The sequence below is a fragment of the Pseudonaja textilis genome, chromosome 6, assembly GCF_049901715.1.
Source record: "Pseudonaja textilis isolate UNSWEBS1 chromosome 6, rPseTex1.2, whole genome shotgun sequence".
NCBI classification, from domain to species: Eukaryota; Metazoa; Chordata; class Lepidosauria; order Squamata; family Elapidae; genus Pseudonaja; species Pseudonaja textilis.
Window position 1 is genome coordinate 60767452 of NC_141995.1, and position 27711 is coordinate 60795162.

Genomic DNA, 27711 nt, shown 5'->3' on the forward strand with positions numbered 1-27711 from the left:
TCTCGTCTACCGCTTCTCTCTTTTGACAATTGTATAACTGTGAGTATTTGGGGGACACCATTGTACAACAAACTCATTAAAGTTAACTTGATGTGTCTCAAGAAATGTGCTTAATTTTGCAGCCACAAATTGTAATAATATATTATTTTTTTTCCCCTTTTGTAGTAAAGATGACGGTGTTTAGCCATTCTGGGTTTTGTTCACTAGGGGGCCCTCAAAACTTATATAGATCTAATGTTCTCTTTTAGAAGCGAGACATCAGGCTAGCTTTCCCATTCCAGAAATTAAAATAGCTTAAAAGAAATGAAAAGTTCATATAACTTTGTAGCAGTCAAACTAGGAACGTCCATCGGGGATGATCAGAACACGTAGAAGGAATATGGATCTGGACTGATCTTCCTCAAACAGAACTGTCTTGATAAATGAATGGCATACATCAGGATTTTGAAAAAAAAAAATACACAGGTTGAAAACATCAAAACTTGTTTATTATTTTGTAATATTTTATTCAATTTTAATTAAAGCATTGTCCAGTTGATGGATATTTTGTTTCGTGGAAAAAAATGGACTTCCTTCCTAAAGGTTTTGCCAGTATTCATTACTACTAGAAATTTTTGAACTAAGATTTGGGCCAACTGTGTTTGGTAAGATTATTCTAAACTTTATTTTAATAATACAGTTACTATAAAGAAAATATTTGTTGTTTCACTTGCTAAGTTTTTGTAAGCATCAGAAAATTATGTTCATTTGGAAGATTTATAATTTTTGTTTACAGATGTGCTATGTGAACACATCAGTATAATCGTATTTTTAGACTTAGGATGAATTTAAAATAGAATATGCAAATGTACATAATTTTTTCATGCAGTTGTTTATATTTGTTGTTTGCAATGTAATTGTGTTGTATTAAAAAAAAATCTAGCCATTGAAAAAAAGGAAGAATTTTTGCTTTATAAAAAAAAAAGAATGCTTCAATGAATGTAAACCGAAGAATGTACTTCTTTCTACCGGACTAGTATGTTCTTTTAGCTAAATCTTATATAATTACATAATAAAGTTAATTTTCCTGCATAGTCCTTAACTGATTAATGGAATGTATATCCATATTAGCTAGAAGCAATAGGGTGAGTGATTTCTATATATCTTCCATCCCACTAGCATGGGAAAAATATATACCAACTATAAATTTGTAAAAAAAAAAATGTTTTCTGAACGTTGTTAGTAATATGAACTAATATGATCAGAAATTTTGGGAAATAAATTCATTTCAGATTATGTTTCAGGATTATTTTTATAGTTTTATATCAATTTGTCATATATAACATGAAGTTTCAACCTTTTCTTCGTTTTGGCAATGTAATTACTAGCTGTAGTCTTTAAATGAAGAGATATACATAAAAGTAACCATGTGGATAATGATGACTGTAAAGTGATATTTATCATTCTTTCCCCTCTAACAGTTCAGCAGTCCAGAAGGGACTTCTCATACTGTGACTCTGTTTATACAGCCAACTCCATTCATTCACTGAACTTAATCACACCCTTTGAGGTGGCTGAAAGATTTTAACAGCTTGTCAGGGTACGCTGTCAGATTCATTAGAACTGAACTTTTACAATTGTTCGGCATTTTCAATGCGTATATGCATAGAGACACGCACACACAACAGCTGGAAAAAGAGGTGGAGACATCTGGTCATTTGGAAGGCATGCAGCATCAGCCTAGCTGGCAACCAGTGGATTCTTAAACTAATTCCATCATGTTGATTCACTGGAGAAATGAGCTTCATGGTTCAGACATGCCAAATTATCAACTGCCTCTTTTGTTCTCTGCGCTCACCTCGGTTGCTTTGGACTGGCAAGTGCTCAAGGACCCGGAGGAATTTATTGTTGGGCACTGCTTTTGTGATTTATTTGGGCTTCCTTGTCAGTCAAGTAGGCCGTGTTGTACCACAACACAGAAAAGGACCAAAAGCAAACTCTTGGAATCTTCAAGACGTTGCTCCACTTCGTTTCTCTGAAACCCCAACGGATGGCACCTGGTCATTTTCTGACGTTGAAAAATCTAAGATGGGAACAGATAACACAACCATGTTGCCTAATGTGGTATACATCACTTTGCGATCCAAGAGAAGGAAACCTGCCAAGATTCGAGGCACCGTGAGGCCCAAGCAAAGAAAAAAGCAAGCATTACCTTTGCAGTATGGGAATAAGAACTCACTAGATGGTATAATCCTACGTAAGCCATTTTATGGCAAATCTACGAACAAGAGGAAAGGAGAGGTAGTTCCAGAGAAAGATAGGCAGAAACAACAGCAGAAAAAAAAACAAATGGCTCAAAACATGAAACATTGGAGACCTGAATCGAGTGTAAGAGTCCTAAATGTTCAAACTAATGTTCAGGAAAGCAATATCCGGATGTACAGTGAGAGGCCACCATCTTGGTTGAGTAAAGAGGACATCTTAAGTATGCGTTTTATGGCAGATTCCAAAATAAATAGTATTCAAGAAGTGCCTTCCCAACATGGAGTACTTCTAGTATTTGGGAGAGCAGAGCTTGATAATAAGTCAGTCAAAGAAGACATATGCAGTCAAGGTCACTGTGGCATCATCAAGAGACCACTTGAAATGAGTGAAGTGTTCGCTTTCCATTTGGACAGGATCCTAAGGCTGAATCGGACTTTGCCTACCATAAGCAGAAAATTGGAATTTGTACAAGGTAATTAATTTACTCACTGCATTGGAAAAATAGAGCAAGCTTTTATCCTTCAGTAGCATCAAGAAATAAATGTTATTAAATGCTCAACAGCAGAAACTGATGTAAATCTGAAGCCTTCCAGATTTTTTTTATTGATTCTATTCAACCTCAGTGAGCATATCATATGGCAAGAGGCTGTGGGAGTTACCATCCAAAACATCTGGAAGGATTCAGATAGCCTCTGCCCAAGTTACAAAACAAATTGTTTGAGTAACCAAAATTTCAGATATTCAACTAAATTAATTTTCTTAATTTATCAAATGTCACACACTAGAGTGTTACAGTATTAAGTGGGTGGGTGATTTGTTTAATCCATATCAAATATAAAAATTCATGTATTATAAGAAAGTAAAATTGGTCAGGAGAGCATGGAGTTATCAGATTAACATTAAGATTCTGAATGCAAAACTTGGAGTTTAATTTCTTTAGCTAGAAAAGTATGGGCCATATATTGCTGTCATGGCATATATGTCATCTAATATTTTAGCTATGTAGTCTCTATCACTTGTGAGATATTTGCAAAAGTGCAGAATAAATCAGTGCTCTTAACAGAGATTTCCAAAAAACTTTACCTAGTGATTTGTATGCTAAGCATAATTGTAATAATACATTACAATTCTACTTCAAACAGCCGAAGGTGATTTGAATAAAGTCAAGAATATAATGACTTGTTTTTTTTCAGTGCCTTTATATTTTTATTTTTTATTTTAGAAAGCAACCATGAATATACACTGTTGGAATTTTCTATAATAGCCAGACAGAATACTATGAACCATATTTTTTTTGCGTGGATTCTTGCTGTCTGTACCAATGAATTTATTTCTAGAAAAAATAGTTTCAATAATATTTTATAATATAATGATGACTTTGTTTCTCATCTTTTAAACTAATATTTCACTAAGATAATAGAGCATGAATTGCCTAATAAGCACTAAACTTATAAGTGATCTCCCTTGTGCACATTCGGTTTTTAAATCTCAAAATGAATGCCCCTTTTTATATTCCCCTGTATTGCTGAACTATGACTTCAACCGAAGCAATAGTCATAATTACAGGCAGAGAAGGCTAAAGTATGTTTGAATGAAAGAGTCCTAAAATAGTTTCCCATTTCTGTACTGATTCTTTCCTAATGTGGTCACAGTGCTGTTTTATGTAAAATTTCTAATCAATGTGTGTTTTGTTAAGGGCAAAGAAAACTAGCAAAACATTCCTATAAGCAGATATAAAAGTAATCTATGTTTTAATGTCACTTTATGGGTCTCTGTATTGAAAACATCAGTAGTCTTGAGTGATTGCTTAATAGTTTCGAAGAAGTATTCAGACTCTAAAAGTACAGAAGTCACACAACACATCTGTTATTTTTAGGAAAGGGTTTTACTGGTGCAAAGCTCTGGTGAAGAGAATGAGGTAGTTCGAATTTCAGAGTCCAGGACAGAGAATTGTGCTCTAAGGCACGCTGTAAATTGCTCTTTGAGTAATTATATTAGCAGTTGTTTTTAGGCTGCATAATTATTTGTGATTTTCAAGAAGTAAAAAGGACAATTCAGCTTTTTTCATTCTCAATAAAGCCAGAGAACTGTTGCTAGGTGATGATGTGCAAGAGGAAAAGTGGCCGTTTTACTTTTTGATATGTCAAATTCAAAATGACAAAAATAGGGGAAAAACAATTACCATTATATAAAGTAATAAACATGGAAGCCATATTAAAATGCAGCATCTTTAAAATCAGCAGCAGTCAATACAAATAAAGCTTGGAACTAACATCTCAGTGTGCTTTTAACCTATCTCTATATACAAAAAGATAAATATGCTGCCATATTACCCTTTCAAACCGTAGGCATCTTAAAGATATCTTCCGTTTTATGGAAGCCTCCTTTAAGATAACTTGATCTCTTCTTTCTTGTCTTAATTTCTCATCATGTCTGACTTACTAATAAAATGTTTTGGCTTGTCACTGACTAAATGAACTAACCACCTATTAAATCACCAAATTATTTTACTTTGTCTTCTGACATAGCTGTTTTATCACAAAAATAAGTCGTGACAATGTTTTTTTTCTAAGACTCATAATTGTTGACAGATCAAAATTTATAAAGACTTGGAGATGAGAAGGGGAGGCAGTATTCTGCAGTTCTGACTTTCAAAGCTATTTATAATATTTATTTCAAACTTGAAAATTGTGTCCTTAGGCTCACATGTGATATTGGCTGAATAAAGATTTTTCTTTTCAAAAGAAGCCCAACAGAACAAATCGGACTTTAATAAGTTACTTGTAGCAAGCACAATGGGAATAAAGAACATGGTTGTTGGGGCTTCTGGTCATAAGCGTGACTGTCCCAATTTAATTAAAAGTCAACTCTTAAAAACAAAGTGTTGTGAAATCATTAAATCTCACAATATTTCTGTTGTTTTATATGGAGATGCTTGGCAAGAATGATAAAATTCAGTTTTAGTATTCTCAGAAGAGGCATAAGGCATATTCACACTTAATCTTTATGATGCTCCCATCTTGTGTTTGTGGCAGATTATATAACTCTTAACTAAGAGAATGCCAAGAATAGGCAAAAGTATTCTGACCTGCAGGCTATCAGATCCTTTGTATAGGGTCCTCTTACCTTTTTACAGGGGGACATGGTGGCTCACATGGTAAGACACTGGGCCTGTGCACCACTGAGGTCGGCAGCTCGGCAGTTTGATTCCTGTGAGCGAACAAACCGCCTAGGGACAAGAAAGGAGCCCCTCCTGATTGCCTTCCAGCATTCAGGTGTCTCACAGGTAAAAATAACACTGCCCCCCAAAATTCCTTCCACAGAGGCCACAGAAGTGATCTCTGGCTAGCACATGCCATACACTAAATAAAACCTTTGTATAATTGGCAATCTCTTTCCTTCCTGTGAACAGGTCTTCCAGAGGCATGTATTTATGCATACTACATGCATGCACCCATACATGCATGTGAATGTGTGTGTGTGTGTGTGTGTGTGTGTGTGTCTTATAAAGTTATATATTTATGTATAAACTCTGTAATCCCATATACGTATGTATAAAACTTGAAAGAATGCGCATATATGTGCAACTGCAGTGATTGCAAGGTTAATTATTTAATGAGCTCATATTCAGAGCAACCTTCTTTTGAAACAGCGCAAATGACCACCTGACTCTAATTTTCATTGTATTTGTTTGCTCTGTAATTGGCTTTATAGAATATAAGAATTTGACACAGCCAGAAGTAGAAACTCGGCTAATTCCATTTATATGTTCCCTGTGTGCAGTGTAAGCGGCAAGAACAAGAAGCATGTTTATGGTGTTCCAGTTCCCTTGAAAGGATACATCCGTTTAATTAATGTAAAGGATAATGAATATTATTATTCCAATATTATTTTGTGCCATTCAGCAGATCCAATAATTTTGTTCAGTTTGCTCTCCTGTCCGAGGCCAAAAAATGCTACGGTCGTACTGATAAATGTATTTGAAAATCCTTTTTATTTGTTATAAGTTAGTGCAATCCTTTGAGTTCTTCTTCTGACATGTCTTAATGTTGGTGAAGTATCATTTGCTTAGCACAGCTTTAATATAATTGCTTAGTTCAGCAATGATAAACAAGAGTTTCGGTTGATGAATATCATTCTTCAGGCCTGGTTTACAATGTTGTCATGGTGTTCTGAAGCTGTATCAAAACCTGCCTTGCAATTTTTCACCACTTTCTGTGAAAGAAGTTTTTGTTTTTCTGGTTTAATTTTAGGTGAGGATATTTACAGGCATCCTTTATTTTGTACTAAATAATAGCAAAACCATATTCTTACTTTGAGAATTTCACCTAATCCTCTTACCCTTTGAAAGAAAAACCGATAGTAACTTTTTAGTCATCAAACTGATAATTGATGAGAAAAAAATTCAGAAAATAGTCGTAGGAATTTGTAGGGAACGCATATGATGAAATGTGCATTATGGTATCATAATGTAAATTCTACTTTTTACATATTTCTTGTAATGTCATTTCATGTGTAAAAGAAAGTACTGTGCACTGTTGTGGGAAAAAACCCTCCTAGAAGAATGAAATGTTTTGGGAAATATTAAAAAGGCATAGTATTATATTTCCCTAAAGGAGAAATGGAGAAACATGCTCTTAAAGACAGAAACCAGCCCCAGTCTCCCTGTTTCCAAGCAGACACTGAAGAGGCCACCTTTTAGAAATGCAGATTTGGTAATTCATTCACGACAACCCTCTTTCAGAAACAAGCCCCTTCATTGCACCCCAGAGCAGTCCAAACTTCAAAGTCATAGAAACTTGGGAGCTCAGATAAACAATAAAACAGAAGTTGACCAGATTAGCTCAGACAAACACCTAGAATTTGTATCTCCTCTTTTGCCTATAGAGCCAGCTATGTATGAATGAATGAATGAATGAATGAATGAATGAATGAATGAATGAATGAATGAATTCTTTATTGGCCAAGTGTGATTAGACACACAAGGAATTTGTCTTGGTGCAAATGCTCTCAGTGTACATAAAAGAAAAGTTACATTCATCAAGAATCATAAGGTACAACACTTAATGATAGTCATAGGGTACAAATAAGCAATAATCATACATGGAAACAGAATATAAAACATAAGGATACCAGCAACAAAGTTACAGTCATACAGTCACAAGTGGGAGGAGATGGGTGATAGGAACAATGAGAAGATTAATAGTAATAATAATGCAGACTTAGTAAATAGTTGGACAATGTTGAGGGAATTATTTGTTTAGCAGAGTGATGGCATTCAGGAAAAAATGTTCTTGTATCTAGTTCTGGTGTGCAGTGCTCTGTAGCATCATTTTGAAGTAGGAGTTGGCAGGTTGGTACTAATTGTTTTTTCTGCAGTTCTAATTGTCCTCTGAAGTCTGTGTCTGTCTTGTTGGGTTGCAGAACCAAACCAGACAATTATAGAGGTATAGATGACAGACTCTGTAGCAGCAACTCCTTGGGCAGTTTGAGTTTTCTGAGTTGGCAAGGAAAGAACATTCTTTGTTGTGCTTTTTTGATGATGTTTTTGATGTTAGGTGACTATTTTAGGTCTAAAGATATGATAGAACCTAGAAATTTGAAGGTCTCTACTGTTGATACTGTGTTGTCTAGTAAGAGGTGGTAGTATGGGAGGGTTTCTCCTAAAGTCTACCACCATTTCTATGGTTTTGAGTGTGTCAGTTCCAGATTGTTCCGGTCGCACCATGACCCCTACATAATCTCTGCATGACCATCATAGGACAGCCAATAGAATATTAAAGGACATGTTCTTGCACAGGAAGAGGAAGCTCAAATACAAAGCCCAAAGAAGGTATAAAAACCCACCCACTCTCCACTCCATTTTGTCGACTGCCCTGAATCACATGTGGTTGATGGTTCTGCTTCCTCATTAAATCATCTTTTCAACCAGTCTCCATATTTCTAATGTCTTTTTTCCCAGCTTGGAACTGAACCAGATGGAGATTTCTTCCAACATTGTGATATACAGTTTGTCACTGTGGATGGGAACAGATGTCACCAAGGATATTTTTTCTTGTTGGCGCTGTTTTATTCATTAATTAGTTTTCTCTATGATTTTTCACTTATTTAGTTTAATGCACTGGCATGCCCACACCAATGCTTTTAGGATTATGCCAGAATAAGAGGCATCTACAATGTGCAGGGGCAAGAAGGCTATTTTATTAAAGTCCCAGCCCTTTGGGTCAATGTCACACAAAGGGGCAGGGCTTTGATCTATGGTCATATTCAGCCACCTGCTCTCATTGACTCCCTGTTCCAAAAGGTACTTTCTCTCCAATTCAGTTGTGCTGACTTCTTATTGGTAGCCTGGAAGGGGGCAATGGGATAAGCCTGACTGGAGTTCACCTGGGACTATATTCACTCTGCCAAAAATGAGAGGCCCTTCATCAGAATATAGTACTTGATTTCAGAGAAATTGCTAATCTCTCTTTCCAAAACTCTCTTTCCAAAAAAAGTCAAATAATCAATTGGATTAAAATTGTCTTTTATTATTATAATAATTTGGAATGTTAATATTATTTTTGAAGATCATAACACATCCTCTATCAACTTCAGAGAAATTGGCCTTCCTATTTCACATTTACAATTTCTTATCTGTCTGCAACTGTTTTTGGTACATTTTGCATTTTTATTTTACTTATGCTGCTACCAAAATATCTAATTCTATGTTATTCTGTTAGAATAAAAGATATATTTTAGTTTTTTATATTTTAATATGAACTGACCAAATTAAAGCACAACAAAAAAGTAATTAACTTTTGCCACTCCATTTGTCATAATATAGCCTTTTGATTTTAAAAAGTGTATCTAGGATTTGTTGGTTAAATTTGTTGGCTAAATTTATACCTTGCATTTTCTCCAGAGGTTAAAAGCTGATTGGAATGTGAGAGAAGTCAGCTTCCATAGCTCAGAATTCATTTGCTTTTGGATCTCAACACTTTAACTGCGTACAAAATACGTTACTAGGAAAAACTGCATATAAAAATATGTCTTATGTGAATTGTTTCTCAAAACAAGCTCTAAGACACACCTCCGAAAGGTTGAAGTTGCAGAACACAAAACAACTTGTTTTGTCCAACATTGGTGCTTGTTGATGTACATTTTGGATTTGCATAGATAAATTTCACTTTGGAATTCTTTTGCAATTTCCTAATGATGCTTAAATGAGATCTATATATAATGAGCCATTAAAACGATGAAGCAAAAAGACAGTTTGAAGAATCTTTATGGCACTTCAATAAAAAAACAGATATGAGTCCTCTGAAAGCCATTCTCCTCTAACAAACTATAAGTGTGTACCAGAATATATCAAATTTGCAGTTCCAATATTAGAAAGTGTAGGCAAGGCACTAAGTTGCTATGGAGACAGAAACCTTCAGAAGCAAAAATAGCTGGCATTTCATCAATGTGGTATTTATCTCCAAACTAGTCACTCCCAAACATTTGCTGCTAACTTTGCACTATCACCTTCCTTGTCCCCACCAGTTTTTCAAAGCCTGGGTAAGGACTTTTTGGCTCCATTGTTGGCTACTGCTGAGCTTAATGATCATGTAAGATACCATTCCTGCTTAGCAATTTAGAAGACAAAACCTAGGACCAGGCTTCCATAGGATTAAAAAAAGATGTACTTTATATTTTATATAAACGAATGTAATACTGAACCCATACATGCAACCTTCTACGATGCTGTAACAAACCTGGGACAGGAACAACTAGTAACCAACAATACTAGACTTTACAACTGCCTCAATCTCATCTTCTGCAATAGTTTGAATTCAATTTACAGAATACAAATTAAAGAACCCTTTTCCAACAGTGACCACAGCATGATTGACTTGTATGTCTCAACATACATCCACACAAAAATCAACACAACAATGTGATCCCCAATTATAACTTCAAAAAAGGCAACTATGATCTTATAGACAATGATCTCTCATCCCTTGATTGACAATTTCTATTCTCTGGATGCAATACTCTTGAAGACCATTACAACATATTTTTACTTGAAGTCAAAAGAGTCATCACACTATGTGTACCAATAACAACTCATAAAACCAGAAAATACAGATTACCCATAACAATAAGGAAGCTTCAGTCCAAAAAGAGATCACTTTGGCAGAAAAACAAATCTGGTCACATTGTCAACTTCAAAAGCCGATACAAAACTTTATGCCACCAGATAAAGACTGAATGCACCAATTTTCACATTAAACAAGAGGAAAACCTACACACCAATTCCACCTGTGCTTTCTACAATTTTGTAAACAACAAACTAACGCAAGGTCCATCCCACCCCTGAAAGGACCTAATGGTAAAGACTGCAATGATGACACCATTAAAGCCAACCTCTTTAACACATTCTTTGGCTCAGTATTTGTAAACAGTAATGGATCATGCCCAGTATTTCCTGGTCAAAACACAGACAACTACAATGATCGAATACATATCAATTTTACAGAAGACAATGTTGAAAAAGCACTACGCAATCTAAAACCATCTCTATCTATTGGACCAGACAGAGCATGTGCCTACTTCTTTAAAAAGCTATCCACTGCCATAGCCGAACCTCTAAGCATAATCTTTGAAAAAACATTCAGGACCAGCTCCTTGTCAAAACTATGGTCACTAGCCATTGTCATCTCCATTTTCAAAAAGGAGACCCCAGCCTAGTTGAAAATTACAGACCAATCTATTTATGCTGCGTCACCTGTAAAGTCATGGAATCAATTATTAACCAATCCATTATCCTCCACTTAGAGACAAGCAACCTACTCTCTAATAAACAATTTGGTTTCAGAAAAAAAACTATCCTGTAATCTGCAACTCTTACACTACAAAAACATATGGACTACACAACTCGATCAGGGCAAAGCAATAGACACAATCTACATAGACTTCTTTACACGACAAACTACTCCTAAAACTAAAATTTTATGGTATCTCTGGACACCTGCATAACTGGATAGAAGCATTCCTGTCAAAACAGACAACGAATGGTCAAAACTGGGAGCATCCTATCAAATTCTGTACCAGTCAACAGTGGTGTCCCTCAAGGCAGCGTTCTAGGACCAACTCTCTTCATACTCTACATAAATTACCTCTGTGATCATATTAAGAGCAACTGTGTTCTCTTCACTGCCGATGTAAAGCTATTCAACACCACAGACAATACTGCTACCCTTCAAAATGACCTCGACTATGTATCAGAATGGTCAAACAAATGGCAACTTCAAATCTGAACAAATAAATGCTCTGTCTTACATATTGGCAAAATAATATATATCAGAAAATAAAATACAGGCTGAATAGTCAAGACCTTGTTGATGATCCAAACTCTGTCAAGAGTCTTGGAGAACTCATCTCTAATGATCTAAGTGCTAGAGCCCACTGTAACTACATAGCCAAAAAGGCATTAAGAGTTGTTAACCTAATCCTACGTAGCTTTTTCTTTAGTAATGTTACACTACTAACTAGAGCATACAAAACATTTGCTAGACCAATACTTGAATACAGCTCATCAGTCTGGAACCCACATTACGTATCTGATATTAACACAGTTGAGAAAGTCCAGAAATATTTCACAAGAAGAGTTCTCCACTCCTCTACTCGTTGCAGAATACCCTATGGCACCAGACTTGAAATTCTAGACCTAGAAAACCTAGAACTACGCAGCCTTCGGTCCAATCTAAGTATAGTATATAAATCATACATTGCAATGTCCTACCTGTCAATGAATACTTCAGCTTCAACCATAACAATACAAAAGCAAACAATAGATGCAAATGCAAGATTAATCGCACCAAACTTGATTGCAGGAAATACGACTTCAGCAACAGAGTGGTCAATGTCTGGAATACTCTACCTGACTCTGTGGTTTCTTCCCCAAACCCCCAAAACTTTAACCTTAGACTGTCTACTATTGATTTCACCCCTTTTCTAAGAGGTCTGTAGGAGGTGTGTATAAGCGTACCAACGTGCCTACCGTCCCTGTCCTATTGTTTCTTTTATTTTTCTTATATGTATCCATGTCTTCATAACTATGTTTTTACTTATACCTATTATCTTGTAAGCAATTGACAAACCAAATAAAATAAATAATAAAATAAAATATATATTGAAATGTTGAAGATGTTTAGGATAGTATAGATTTCTCCTTTTACTGCTTCCATCAATCCAATAAAAGCATTTTTTCTCCTTAGTTCCAGGTACTGTCAATTGGCAAACAACAGATTTCTTGACTTTTTTATAGCATGGCTGACAGTTGTGAGCGATATCCAGTGAGAAGACTGTGCTAGAGGATCTCTAAAGTAGGAATGGGCAACTCAAAATTTCCTGGCTGCACATGTAGCCCAATATATATGTTTTTTTTTTCTGAGCCTAGCCCGGATTTTGCTGACAACAAAAGCGTGATAAACGTACTAAATATTTGGATGAGGGCATCCTATCCGCTAAGCCAAAGAAGGATTTAAAATATTGATTCTAACCCTCCAATGAAGTCACCGTGTGGCTGTCATGCTTTTAGCCTGCAGAGATCAAAATAAATGAAGAAATGAAAAAAGATGGGGCTCTTGGCTGCAAAATGTTCATCCATTCAGGATTTAAAATGCTTGCCTCAAACTCGGGTTTATTTCGTCAGAATTTTGAGATGGGCAATTCGCCAGTAGTTTTGTATGTGTTAATTCTTTTAGTTCTATGTTCGCTTTGTTCCCTCCAGTTGTTCATTCACGGCAATTTGGAAATCATTTGGCATTTGATGTGGGATATTGTCAGCTGGTGCTCCGTTCAAAATCCAAGAAAGAAATATCTAGACTCTTTTAATTAGAGAAAAGGTATCTTTTACTGGAAATGAAGTGGTAGCAACAAGGGAATTCTGAATCTGAGGAAATAGGCACGTAAATCACATATACAAAGTGATGGAGTTGATCCCACCCCCAATAGTTCAAATGGTTCTTCCAATTAAAAGTTGTGAATATCATCATGTGGACATCTTCAGGTGGTGATGGAGTTTCTGTCCGTTGACCTTGGCATACTTTGATAAAGGTTTGCAGCTGCGCAGAGAAAAGAAAGCTAAGCAAGAAATAGAAACCTAAACAAGAATTTATACTCCCCCCTCCTCATTTTATACAACACTAGAATGTAACACCTCCAGCTCACTTCCCAGACTTTACCCCCTCCTTCCCCCGTTATTTATGACAGCCGAAAGATGCAAAGCAAAGGTAGAAGATCTTGAAGGCTGACAGATATACATAGTGGTAGGATTCAAATTTTTTTTACTACCGGTTCTGTGGGCATGGCTTGGCGGGTATGGCAGGGGAAGGATACTATAAAATCTCCAGTCAGAGGTGGTATTTGCCGGTTTTCCAAACTACTCAAAATTTCCACTACCGGTTCTCCAGAACTGGTCAGAACCTGCTGAATACCACCTCTGGATGTACACATAATTTAATCTGAAACAGAATGGCATTAGAGCAGGGGTTTGGAACTGGTTCTTTTTAGGCCATTTATTAAATAATACGATTGGAGGGGGGAGGATTTCATAGTAGCAGTGGGAAGCCTTTTTCAGTGAAGATTTTGAAATGTGCATTGTTATTACGGTAGACTGAATTTGCAAAGTCTTTCCCATGAATAACACTCATTTCCTGTACTTTACCTTCACTCCAAGTTTCAAATAACATTTTTAAGGGATAAAAATAACACATTAATTATCAATTCTTCCTCCCCTTTCCTTTTATATAGAATTCATGCAGGGAAGCAGATAAAATAGGAAAACAGGAAGGGCTGCCCAGGATAAATCAACTTTGGTAAAGCAAGAATGGATATGTGTGCTGAGAAAGCCACTTATGTTTGATTTCTTCTCTGCAGGAGGGAAAAAGAACTGAAAGGGAGAAGCAATCAGAAAGGTGTGTGAATAAGTGTTCCCTAGTTTAAATAAAGCAGAAAACAGAGATATCCATTTATTTAGCTTTTGAAACATGAGAAAAAAAGCAAAACTTGTATCTCCTGCCATAAGAGATGAGTAAATCTAGCCATTTTATTCCTCTTAGTTTCTCTTGCTTTGGAATTTGTCAGTATGGCTAGATTTCAATTTCTAAATTTGGTTGTCTCATTCCCATCCAAATTTGAGATATGTCCTCTTTTTAAGTGTATGTATTGGTACACAATGAGCTCAGAAAATTGACAATATACTGTAGTATAATTGAATTCCCATTTGATTCATTGGATACAAAAATGCAATGTTGTGTTGTGGTGTTAAAGAAATTATTCCAGGAGGTAAGACGTTCATCTTAAACTGTCAACTGTCAATTAAATTGTCAATGCCAAGTGGGGCTCTAGGTGTTTTGTGTTTACATCCAAGGTATCTATTACTATTGGTAGTATCTTTGCTTTCTATTGCCACAGTCTTTTTAATTTTATTTATAGCTCTTTGTATTTTGTATTCTCTGCTACGGTTTCCAGGTACTGCAATGCCTACAATCCATGTTTTTTTAAATAATCATTAAGCCCTGGGTCTTATGTGGCAGATGCTTATCTGTTTGAATTCTAAAGTCCCAGAGCACTTTTCGGTTTTTAAAAAATTATTTTTTTAATTTGTGGTCCCAGTTCTAACCTTCAGGCAAATAGTAATTCTTGCAATTATTATTATACTTTGCAACGACATGCAGATATTCATCATACAGAGATAGGGCTTTGAAATACTTTGGATCTGCTATCCCAAGAGTGCTCTGAGTTGTACAGGAACGTAAACGAATTTTAATACCAGGAGAAGGCATAACTATTTTACACTGATGCCAGTTCAAGCAATATCTTTAAAATAATGTAATTGAAATTATGCATAACCATTCTGCACAGTAATTATGCAGATTTGCACTGTTTTGATTTTTTTGCATTCTCACTCTTGGTTCCACTTTGAAAAAGGACAGCCGCACATTTTATGCATAGCTTTTTGCTAGAATTCTATCCATTTAAAAACTAGACAATTCAAGGCACTAATATAAACTTATTCACTATAGGTTGATTTTCCCTGTTTGGTCATACATACCCTGTTTCTCCAACAATACGGCCTCCCCCAATAGGAAGTCCCAGCATGTTTTATAGGCATGAAATGAAATTAAGCCCCTCCCACAAAATTAAGGCCTATATTAAAACATGCGAAATGGGAGGGAAATGGCAGGGGGGCTTGCTGTTAGGAAGTACTTTTGTTGCACACCCGGATATGGTGCTGCCTGGGTTGACCCCGATACGAAGTGCCCCACCAAGGCCGAGGTCAACATCCAAGCCGTCGCCACCCGCCTGAAGATGTAAGGCGGGGTGGGTGAATTAAGTCACCCCCGAAAAGACGGCCTACCCGTTTTTTCGGAGCTCAAAAAAAAAAAAAAATAAGACCCAGCCTTATTATATGAGAAACATGGTAGTTGCATTCTCATAAATAAATAAATATTGTTTTGCAATAATTTGAATAAGCTACCGAGCTTTATATCGGGAGCAAATCAGCAAAACTATTTCTAATGTCATAAATAAATCTTCTCAAGCATCAGAGCGCTTTTTAAGCAGAGCTCAATTGTAGGTAGAAGTCATCTGGTACTGGAAATGATTAAAGTCTGGTGTTCTTCCTTGACTGAAATAGCTTCTTTAGATGTGGAATATAACCATGTTAACTAAGGAAAATAAAATCGTTGGCAGTTTGTTTTCTTCTTACCACATCTATAGTATGCCCCTTTACTAACATCTGTTTTTAACTATTTCAATTTGAAACAATATCTAAAGAATAACCAAGGATTATAATTCAGGCACAGTCTAAATTTCACTGAAAGTTCATGTTGGTATTCTAAATGTTTTTACTTGAGATGATGGACCACATCCTGTCATTCTTTGGGATCCCTCCTTGGCTCAGACAGACAACGATACTCACTCTTCACTGAGACTCACCTGGGGAGCCTACAAGAAGCAACTAAAGGAAAAGTGCTGGCAAAATGGCAAAGTACCCAAAGCAGATGGGGGATGTACGGAGATCCATTACCATGAATGGTCCAAGATGGCACTTCTTGATTTTCTTTTACAGGTGAGAAAATTATGTCCAAAGAGATGTGCTAAGAGTTTGTAAGTTGTTCAGCAGCACATTGATAAAGGAGTAAGCCAATTTTTAAAAATGTATGTAACGAACTCACACAGTAATTAGAAATGCTTGTGGTTACTGCAAGAGAAATAGTAATGAGATGTAAGATTAAGTTTTAGAAGAGATGTTAAAACAGTAGTGAGCAATCTATGGCCTAAAGTTCCATTGACCTATGAACCTTTATTTTATCTACCTCTAATTGCACTTCTGATATTTGATGGAGCTATTTCTTATTCAAAAATTGTAGGAGGTATCTGGGATGAACATTTTAGTCAGTACTCAAGTTGTCTAAGTAACAGGTCAAGTTCCTCCATTCTGCTTTATTAATACCCTTCTGTCATGTGATTTGTTAATTAGACTATCTCCAACTGGAATTCAGTTACTTATAAGTACTAAATATATGAATATATATATATATATATTCTGAGGTTCTCGTGGGTATTTGTATGTGGATCTTTGGTTATTCGGGTTTTCTCCCGCGTAAGATTGGAAGTATCTAGGCAACATTTCGATGAAGTCTCATTCATCATCTTCAGGCTTGTGTCTTCAGCTCTGTGCTTCTCAGAGGTCATGAGAAGCACAGAGCTGAAGACACAAGCCTGAAGATGATGAATGAGACTTCATCGAAACGTTGCCTGGATACTTCCAATCTTACGTGGGAGAAAACCCGAATAACCAAAGATATATATATATGTATATATTTATTTATGATGGTTGCAGTGTCCTGGGGTTGTGACCTTCTGCTAAGCAAAGTCAATGGAAAAGACAGATTCATTTGACAACTGTGTTACTAAAACAACTGCAGTTATTCACAACTGTGGCAAGAAATCTTTTTAAATGGAGCATAATTCACTTAACAAATGTCTCTCTTTAGCAACATAAATTTTGGGCTCAATTGGAGTCGTTAAGTCAAAGAATATCTGTATTCACGTTGTTGTGCTATCATTATAGACTGCATCAAGTGGTGGGATTCAAATATTTTTGCCACTGGTTCGGTGGGTGGTTCGGTGGGTGTGGCTTGGTGGGCACGCCTTGCGTATTGGGAAAAGAGATAAGTCACTATTATAAAAACTGGGAGAAATGAATACAGATTTAAGCTATCTCTCACTGTGGCCAGTATGACTAAGAATTTTTTCATAGATCTGCAGTTGTGATGGTCCATGTCTATACACATTTGTGTGGTGCCCCATAGACCTCAAAAGGAACTGTTTGTATCAGCCCATGATTCATGATGGTAGTGAAACTTTATTCAATTTCAGATCTATCATCGCTTGGATAAGAACTGTTGTGGATTCAAACCACGTAAAGAGGACTCCTGTGTACAGAAAGGGCTAAATCAGCAGTGTGATGACCAAGACAACATAGCTTTGACTCACGTTATTCAGAGAAAGGATGACCCAAGGCATTTGGTCTTTATACATAATAAAGGTTTCTTTGACAGAAGTGAAGATAATCTGGATTTCAAAATATTACAAGGCATTAACGAGTAAGTTCATTTTCTGGTAAAGGCAGTTCAGATGTTTCATATAATAGCAATGGCACTTAGACTGGTATGTTGCTTTATAGTGCTTTACAGCACTCTCTGGATGGTTTACAAATGCCATCATATTTGCCCCCAACAATCGGAGTCATTATTTTACTGACCTCAGAAAGATGGAGGACTGAATGCAGGATTTGACTGCATTCTGACCACTGTACCGCCATGGCTCTTCCACAATTGCTTTACAATGGAGGGGGAAAAACCCCCATTGTTCCTGTAGCAGAGATAGTACACCATGCCATTAATCCTGACTGTGATATGGGCCTCCTTGATTCCCAATATCTATTCAGATATCAGATATCCGGGATAATTAATATTCCAGCTTTCATGAAAACTTCAAGAGTTTTTAAATATATAGGCACCAGTGTAGAATTGTAATTGCAGGAATGTTCTTATCTTGGATGGCAAACCTCAGATAAAGAATGTTTACAAGCAATTACAACTCAGGCAAACAAAGTCACTAATCTAAAGGAGGATTAGAGAGAGGAAGTAAACATGTGTTAGACTTTAACTAGAGATAATTAATTGTATTAATTACTGTGCTAAACAGTAACGAAAGTTAAGCAGTAACCAAAGTTAACCAATGTTGGAGGATTACTAAAAATGTGTATAAATGCAAGACTAGACTCCAATAAAGATCATCACGATTCAGTTGATCATGATCAAACACCTCGACTGCCTTGTCATTACAACACACCAGGAGATAAAATCAAAAAGCTGTGCATCATTTAATGTCTGAAGAGAGATTGAGTGTCCTGAAAATTCACAGATATAAGAAAACATGGTTACCCTTGCCAGATCTTTTCCCCAAGGTGTCTCTATGTATTATGCTTAGTCACTGCCCTTTGCTGTCTTTGTTAACCTTCGGATGGCAAAATTTTCTGCACAGTTCTTCTTAATTTTATGCCTATATTCATTTTACTCTGTTTTTTAAAAATCAGGAACTCTTTCACTGATTTTATTAGTTTACTACTGGCTTCTCATTCGCCATTAGATATACCTACATTATATAGACCAGGGGTCCCCAACCACCGGTCCCCGGACCGGTCCCGGTCCGTGAAACATTTTCTACCAGGCCGCTGGTTTGCTGGGCGCCGCCATCTTGTTTTGATGTGAAAGTGCTTCCGGTGAGCTTTTCCGGTTGGAAAGCGGCATTTGGGTCCTGAAGGAATCCTCGCACCTTAGTTTCATTGAAGTGGGGGGGCGGCTTCGAATAAAACTAAGGCACAAGGATTCTTTCAGCACCCAAGGCAAGGCAAGCCAAGTGACTGTCCCGAAGCCGTCCCGAAGCCCATCAACAAAGGTACAAAGGAGGAGTTGAAGGTGGCGGGGAAAAGCGGGGGATGGCTGGCTGGCCGGTCGCTCGGCTCGCCTTGCCATGCGTGCTGATGCCGGTACCGGGCCACGGATCATGTTGTGATGCCGGTACCAGGCCGTGGCACAAAAAAGGTTGGGGGCCACTGATATAGACTACCCTAAACTTGCCTATTTTACGTATGTTCATAATTCCACTACTGTAAATGAAATAGCAATGAGGTACTTAAATTAAATTGCATGGGTTTATTCAATTTCAGGTTCCCGGAATCTGCTATTTCTGTGCTGAAAAGTCACCATTTGCGAGAAAAGCTGCTTCAGTCATTATTCCTGGACAGAATTTTTTGGGATAGCCAAGGAGGGCGTCAAGGCATTGAAAAGTTGATTGATGTTGTAGAACAGAGAGCCAAAATACTTCTCACCTACATTAATGCTCACGGAGCAAAGATATATCCAATGACTGAATGAGTCCGAAATCATTAAAGACAGACACACGCTGATGAAAATGTTCATGATATATTTAATTTTATATACTTGCCTGAATACAAATTCAATGAAGTTGTTTATAAGCTTATTTATACATTTATTCTGACAAATATCAAACATATGGGAATTCATTATCAGATTTCACATTTTAAAAAAATACATGATGCTCTTCATTTTTTTTTTTAATTACACATTGCTAATGGAATCCGAAGGTGTTTTTGTTTTATAAAAACATCCTTATCTCCAGGGTTGTATATATTCAGATAATTGTATTCAGATATTAATGCAAAGAAGACTAGTTTTTTCGTTTCCTTCTCTAATATTCAGTTACCTGAAAATGGTACATCGACATTGCAGGATCCTGCTGAATAAAATGAGTTTTAAAATAGGAACAGGGATAATCCCTAAAAATTCCTAACGATTTCCATCTGTTTGTTTGATTTTATTGGAATAAAATAAAACAACTGGAGAGAACATTACACTTATGACCAAAAATTGCAAGTCTCTATTAATTTCACTGAAACAGTTCTTATGCTAGTTGCAAATACTTGCTTAATTAAAATGCAAATATAGAAGGGGTTTTGCTTTTTCCCAGTGAAAATAATTGACCCCAATTTGTGCTGACATTTAAATTAAGCTCTAATGTTGTTTAGTATATTCACTAAATTATTTCTTGTAATTAGAAGAATGTTGTTAAATTTATAAACATATATGCCATACATTTAAGTATATATCTAATGCAAATGTTAAAATATTTCTTTGTTTGAATATTTGGATAAGTATGCGATCATAGCAGATATCCAAAATATCCATTGGTTGGTTCAAACTGATATATGAAATAAGCTCCACTGCTACCATACATTCCTTCTGGGCTCACATTTTCTCATTATAGGCATATAATAGAAAAATAATCAAGCCAGAAAAATGCAGCTTTGCATTACAGCTGTTAGAATATTGCAGTGCCCAAAGAATTATTTGCAGAATTCTTCCTTTGCGCTTTCTTATTCCTGTTCTCTGGTGCTTTCATTTTTTAAAAAAACTGATATTATTATTAAAATAGGAAAAAAGTGCCATAAAAGAACATCCTGTATATCTTAGTTAAGTTCCTTTAACTAAGATTTCAGAAGCAAGGCTGCAGACCTATGGAAAGATCTTTACACATTTGTACTCATCCAGAATCATATATATTCATATTTTGACCAGCATTCTGTTTGTTTTGATATAAATTTTGAAACATTTTTGCATCAAACTGAATGAGAAAAATAAAAGAACAAACCATTGTTTCTTGAATCCATTTTGAATCAGTTGTGTTTGTAGATCAAACATGACCAGAAGTTTCACCAATGAAATAAAGTTTTCAGTGTGCAAAACAAAGACAATTGTAACTTTAGACTAACTTGCTTCCTTGCATTCTGAAATAGTATAAATATTCTTTCCACTAATTTATTCCAAGAACATTAATTGAAAACAAACTTATCAGGGTTCAAATACTATCATTTGCATGGAGGTTTTATGCAAAATATTACTGTTATGGCATTAAAAAGTTGGAGACAAATCCTCATGAACCCCTTGCCTTTTTAACCCCTTTTTAAAATTCATTATGTTAAATTAATTTTAAGAAGTGTTTATATTAAACACTTTTACAAAATAAAAGTGGTTACCAAAGAAATTTTGAAATATATTGACTGATTAGCAGTAGAATTTTCTATTATAGGTACCCATCTTACAGAGAAACAGTAGTCTTCATAATATGGTTATATAGTCGTATATGTTTGCAAATGGTTGATCCTTTTAAACCATGCATGGAATTTCACTGATTTGATGAATCAGCTGGACTGAGTGGGAACACCTTCACAGAAAAGAAATGGATTGAATCAACAATACAGCATAAAACCAACCTTTTTTATACTGCTTTATTGTAACATTCTGCACATCTTCATTGGTCTTGTCCTTTGAGTATATTAATATATACCAATTGCTATCATTAATCATACACCATCAGAAGAGTTACACTAAATGCAAATATTAAATAACTCATGTAAAAGTTCACCAGAGGGAAGAATACTCTAGACCATATGTACTCAAACTTAAACAGGTACATAGAGCAATTTCCCTTCTCTACCTGGGCATGTCTGACTATGTCTCTCTGCTGCTGTGTCCAAAATATATCTCCCTTAGGAAAAGAATCCAGATATCAGGCAGGAGATACAGAAGAGATATAGCCAGCCAGCCAAATAGGCTGAAAAATAGCTTTTATCCATGGGCTGTTAGACTTTTAAACGAAACACAACACCAAAACCAGATCTAATATTATAGTGCCAGTGTAATGGGCAATACGTCTATACTGATGTTGGTAGATATAGATAGATAGATAGATAGATAGATAGATAGATAGATAGATAGATAGATAGATATAGAGATATATATTGTGTGTGTGTGTGTGTGTGTGTGTGTGTGTGTGTGTGTGTGTGTGTGTGTGTGTAAAAGTGCACCTAGATCTATTACTTACTGGGTTTAGTGATTTTCTTTTATTATTGAGATGTGTTCTGTGTTTTGTGTGGGCTGCACCAATGGAGGCTCATTCAAATTCATTGTACACATGTCGTGCATTGGCAATAAAGGTTTGAACTTTGAACTTGAACTTGAAAAAGTAGATGACCTCTCAAATCTTTCTTTCTGAAATAAAATATTTGGTCCCCTCACCTATAAATGGAAGTCTGTGTTTCAACTATATTTCTGAGCAGTTACTGACACCAGAATAGTATCTATTTATATTTGTTTGTACATCTATTTTGTCTCTTTTCCCATTAATTTTTGGATCAACAAAAGTACTATACTATATTAAGTCCCATTATTTGAAAACAATAACACTGAATTCCACTAAAAAGAATATTCCTACATATTCACAATGGCATGAAAAGAACTTATTTTAGATTCTGATTCTAGATACAAGAGTGCTTGATCTTATGGTCTTTGCTAAGTGAAAAGTCTTGATTATCATTTTTATTATGAGGAATTTTCTGCCAGTGGGAACTGCATCATCTCTTTAATAGCAGAAACAAATTGATGGACCGTCCAGTTGTTAAATTTCCTATTCCTAGTCAGATCTCAACAGTTGGAGCAGCATTATAAAATGTGAAAAAGAGCAGCAAATGAACTATTTTCCTGCTACCTTAAAAGTTGCTTGTTATCCATTGTTGAACAATCAATTAGCATTAGAGGTAGATCTACCACATCTACCTTTTCTCTTCAATAAAAGGCTCAGAATATTTGGTTTAAAATGATTGCCTTTAAAAGCCAATAAAATGGATTGATTAGGCTGTTTGACTAGGACATAGGAAATTCAGATTCAAGTCTATCCTCAGCCACTAGGTGACTGTGCCAATCTCCCTTTCTCAGCTCAATATATCCCAATAAAAACAGCATATTGATAAGTTTATTTTCTTTGCCTAAATTATATTATGATGTGAGGTTCCAGTGTGTCTTAGCAGCGTTAGCAGCGGACAAACATTTTGCCTTCTGTTTCTCAATGAGCCCAAGATTTAAAATGAAAACAAACAAACAAAGAAAGCATACTTTATTATGTAACTTTCTAACATTGTGCCAATATCATGATTTCTTTTGAAGTCAAGATTCTATTGTACTGTCAAACTAGCAATAAAGTCAAGGAGATGAGTTTAAGAAGGTATTATGCAGTAAGGATGCTAATACTGCACAATAGTCCCTCGTGAGTATCTGGAGTCTGTAAGATGCTGGTTAGCACGATGGAGCAACTGTGTAGGTTTTTGACCACCCCTGGATCTGGTGAGGTGCCACTATCATTAGATGGAACAGCTGAAGCAGTTTTTCCTGAACAATAAGAGCTGCATACAAAATGTACATACTGGTATTAGGGAATTTAATTGTAATAGAAAAAAGAAATCTCACAAACAAAATGGACGCCGCATGTCCTTTCTCTGTATTTTTTTTAGACATCTTCTGCTTTCAAAATATTCTAACATAGATATTCCCATTCTCCAATCACTCATTATGAATATGTATATTTGCATATACATATTCATGCCTTTTACTCTTCTGGATTTATCTTTAACCAATCATATACATTGTGAGGAAGTAGGTTGATCTCTTTCCCTCTTCTCTCTATCTTTTGTATCTATATCTATTCCTTCTTTCTCAAGATCAGCTATCATTTTTAATGAAGTAATATTTTGTAATTCATATGCTGAGGGAAAAATAAGAAGCCAATATAGTTCCAAGACATCTTCATCATATTCCTAAATATTAATACAGATGCATATTTTTTTAACTTCAAGAAAGAAAATTAGGCAACATTTATTACAATGCAGCTCAACTATTTGTTAATTCAACAGCCTTATTATTTTGTCTGGAGGTTTGGAACGGACATCCTCACACCGAAGACTAAAGTTGACAATCCTGAAATAAATTTAGCAATATAATAAAATGGAATGGTTAATCTCATGAATGTTTCCTTACATTGCAATAATCTGGAAAGTATTTGGCTCAATCTCTGCATTCAACTCCCCAAGCACACATAAGAGATACTTAACAACGGAATAACGGAACTTCTGAATACATACAAATTAAGACAAATTTGGTTTCACCGAGTCAAACACAGCTGGCATGATTGCACAGGCATACACAGCCTCAATGACAGCAAAATATAAAAGATATTTTATTGCAACATTACACAAATATATAAGGAAGGAGTTTGTGTTGTGACAAGGCAATGACTTTCTATACAAGTTGTAGTAATTTACTTTCATTAGAAAGCCCTAAAGTATGATGAATTAATCCATGTTGAGGGATGCATTATGATTTAAAATTTTATTTTATAAAATCCTACCAGTTTTAATTAAGAAACATTTACACCCCACAAAAAAAGCCCTCAGAGAGGATTATCAAATTATATACTGTATGTATATGTATAGTTCAGCTGCTTTTGTTCCGTGTTCCTCAAAGATCTCAAAACAATTCTGAAAAAGATTCAGAGTTCAGAATTAGTTAAGTGTGAGTGCAATACAGACATACATAAGACTCAAAGACATTTGGCACTTTACCCTTAAAAATTGCTGGAGGCTGCTTTCTTCTGAACTACTCTAAACATCTGAGTATTTTTGGAAGAGAACAAGCCATGTGAAAAGGGTAAATGGTAATATTTAGAAACATGGGAAGCTGCCTTACAGTGATTCAGATCATTGATTAATTTGACAAGTACTTCTCACATAGATAGCAGCGTGCCAGAATTTCAGGCACAAGTTGCCTGAAAGTCTTTTCTGGAAATGCCAGAAATTGAAACCAGGAACCTTCTGCAAATCTTTAAAAACTTTTCCTAATCTTTAAAGATCAAGTTTGATGTAAGAAGGAATTATATTCTTCATTCTTCCCTTTGATATTTTATCCCTACAGAAGTATTATTAGGTCAAGCTGCAGAATAGTGACTACTTTTACACTATTATGGTAATCAGGTAAGACATCTTGCTAAAGAGGAAGAGTATATATATATATATAACAACTTTAAAAGCACAACTATAATGATGTGGGAAAATACCCGAACAAAGCTGAATACCATACATGTAAGTACCCGCGAAAACTTAATATATGTAGGTCTAGGTGTGTTCAGGTCTTTTCCCGTGTAAGATTAAGAGTATCTTGGCGACATTTCAGCGAGGTCCCACTTGCCATCTTCAGGCTGGTGCTTTCGGTTTCGTGCCAGTGCAAGCAGTGTGTGATCGGAGCTGCTGTCCCTGTATAAATACTAGTGGTGGGGGCTGGTGTGCTGGGCTGGTTGGCTGAGCTGCTACCTCTTGATTGGTTGATGGAGTTGATGTTGGTATAATGGGCTGTGTGATGGCCTTGTGAGTTTTGTTCTGGAGATATCCTGGATCTTGTGCTGTAATCTCCTGGGTCATTTGTTTTGTAGTGATCTTTTTTCCATTAGCCTCTCATATTTTAATGGCTTGGGTAATGGGTTGTGTGATGGGCTTGCGAGTTCTTTTGTTGTGGTATCCGGGGTCCTGCGTTGTAATCTCCTGGGTCGTTTGTGTTTTGGTCACTTTTCCATTAGCCTCCTGTGTAGTAACAGCTTGGGTAATGGGTTGTGTGATGACCTTGTGAGACTTATTGCTGTGGTATCCTTGGTCTTGTGCTGTGATATCCTGGGTCATTTGCTGTATTGCAACTTATTGAATTCTTGTGGTGTAATTTCCTGAGTTTTCTGATGTGATATCCTGAGCGGGTGGCTGTGATGTAACATTCTGGGTTTTAGTCTGGCTTTGAGTTTGGGGTCTGGGTCTGTGTTCTTGGCGTGTGCCAGCTTGTTTGGTTTTGGGGTCGGGGGGTGAGACAGCTGGCGAAGCAGTTGTGGTCTGTTTTCTGGATGGTGGTTGTCCTTCGTTTATAGGATGGCATTGGGCCTGGGTCTGATGAGAGGGATTGGCGGTGGTGTCCTAATCCCCCTCATCAGACAGACGAACACAATACAGAAGCCTGATGATGGCAGATGAGATTCTGCTGAAATGTTGCTACAACTTTAAAAGCACAACTACAATGACGTGGGAAAATACCCGAACAAAGCTGAATACCATATATATATGTATGTATGTATGTATGTATGTATGTATGTATGTATGTATGTATATGTATGGATCTTTGGTTATTCAGGTTTTCTCCCGCATAAAATTGGAAGTATTTGGCAACATTTCAACAAAATCTCATTCGTCATCTTCAGGCTTGTGTCTTCGGCTTTGTGCTTCTTGGAGTAATGTGAGCTTGCAGCTGCTTCTTCCTTTTAACTGCCAGTGGGAGTGTGACTTGACTGGGTGGGGGCTTGGCTGTGTTCTGATTGGTTGGGGTTGTGTTCTGTTCAGGTGGGGGCTTGGCTGTGCTCAGATTAGTCTGAGTAGATTGTTCTTATTAACTGTATTTATTATTCCAACCAGTGGAGGAATTCAAATTTTTTTACTACCAGTTCTGTGGCTGTGGCTTGGTGGGTGTGGCTTGGTGGGCGTGGCAGGGGAAGGATACTGTAAAAATATCCAGTCAGAGGTAGGATTTTTCGGTTCTCCAAACTACTCAAAATTTCTGCTGCCGGTTCTCCAGAACTTGTCAGAACCTGCTGAATACCACCTCTGATTCCAACCATTGTGGTTATTAAAGCAATCATAGTATAAGATTTTCAAAAATTACTAAATTCATAGGAAAGTTAAATTGCACACTGAAATTTATGAATCCTTAACCTAAAACATTCATATGCATTTCATCACAGTATAAATTTAAACCAATGATGTTTTATGTTTGAACATTCATAGTCTAATTAGGCGACCTCCATAGCCATGTTCCCAGGAGTTGGAACAGTGTTTATTTCTTCTAAGCTAAAGAGTTTTTTTTTAAACAATATGAATGGCTCTTTTAGGCATTCCAGAAAAGGCTCTCAAAAGAATTTCTATTATAACAGTTGTATTTATATTAAAATTACTCAACAATATACAATCCTTTCTTTTTCTACAGAGAAAGAGCTTAGAAAGAACTAAATAGGGCTTTCAGTTATCACTGATCCAACATTTCTTCTTTATGAAAATTGTCTCCATTCATACCACAACTCCTTTGAGTAGTTCAGAGAACCGGCAAATACCACCTCTGACTGGAGATTTTACAGTATCCTTCCCCTGCCACACCTACCAAGCCACTCCTGATAGTAAAAAAATTTGAATCCCACCACTGATTAGCGCCATCATAAACAACGGATATAATCAATATATTTAGCTTGTATAAAATTTAAGATTTCATCACATACATACACACAATATTATACTTATACGCAGGTATGGCATAATGATCTCATTTGTCAAGTCAGTGTTTTTTGCATTTAGGATGCCAAACTTTTTCTCTCTCTTGCATTTATAAAAAGGTTTGTTTTGTTTGTTAATAAATAAAAACCTGTGATGCCTAT

The 27711-nt window shown here is 36.1% G+C and overlaps 1 protein-coding gene across 1 annotated transcript; it reads left to right on the forward strand.

Annotated features, from left to right (window-relative positions):
• The first annotated feature begins 246 nt into the window (after window positions 1-246).
• On the forward strand, window positions 247-21028 carry GASK1B (golgi associated kinase 1B). The gene is made up of 5 exons (XM_087936670.1): window positions 247-644; window positions 1461-2716; window positions 16134-16348; window positions 17662-17888; window positions 19517-21028. The coding sequence occupies exons 2-5, from the start codon at window positions 1777-1779 to the stop codon at window positions 19722-19724; spliced, it is 1590 nt and encodes a 529-aa protein (XP_087792796.1). The 5' UTR covers window positions 247-644; window positions 1461-1776; the 3' UTR covers window positions 19725-21028.
• Window positions 21029-27711: the final 6683 nt, after the last annotated feature.

Bases quoted from the DNA above. Each gene is read 5' to 3' on its own strand.
- GASK1B (XM_087936670.1), top strand. From the start codon at position 1,777: ATGAGCTTCATGGTTCAGACATGCCAAATTATCAACTGCCTCTTTTGT. The intron at 16,349-17,661 runs GTGAGAAAATTA...ATTCAATTTCAG, and splicing joins TTCTTGATTTTCTTTTACAG to ATCTATCATCGCTTGGATAA. The intron at 17,889-19,516 runs GTAAGTTCATTT...ATTCAATTTCAG, and splicing joins ATATTACAAGGCATTAACGA to GTTCCCGGAATCTGCTATTT.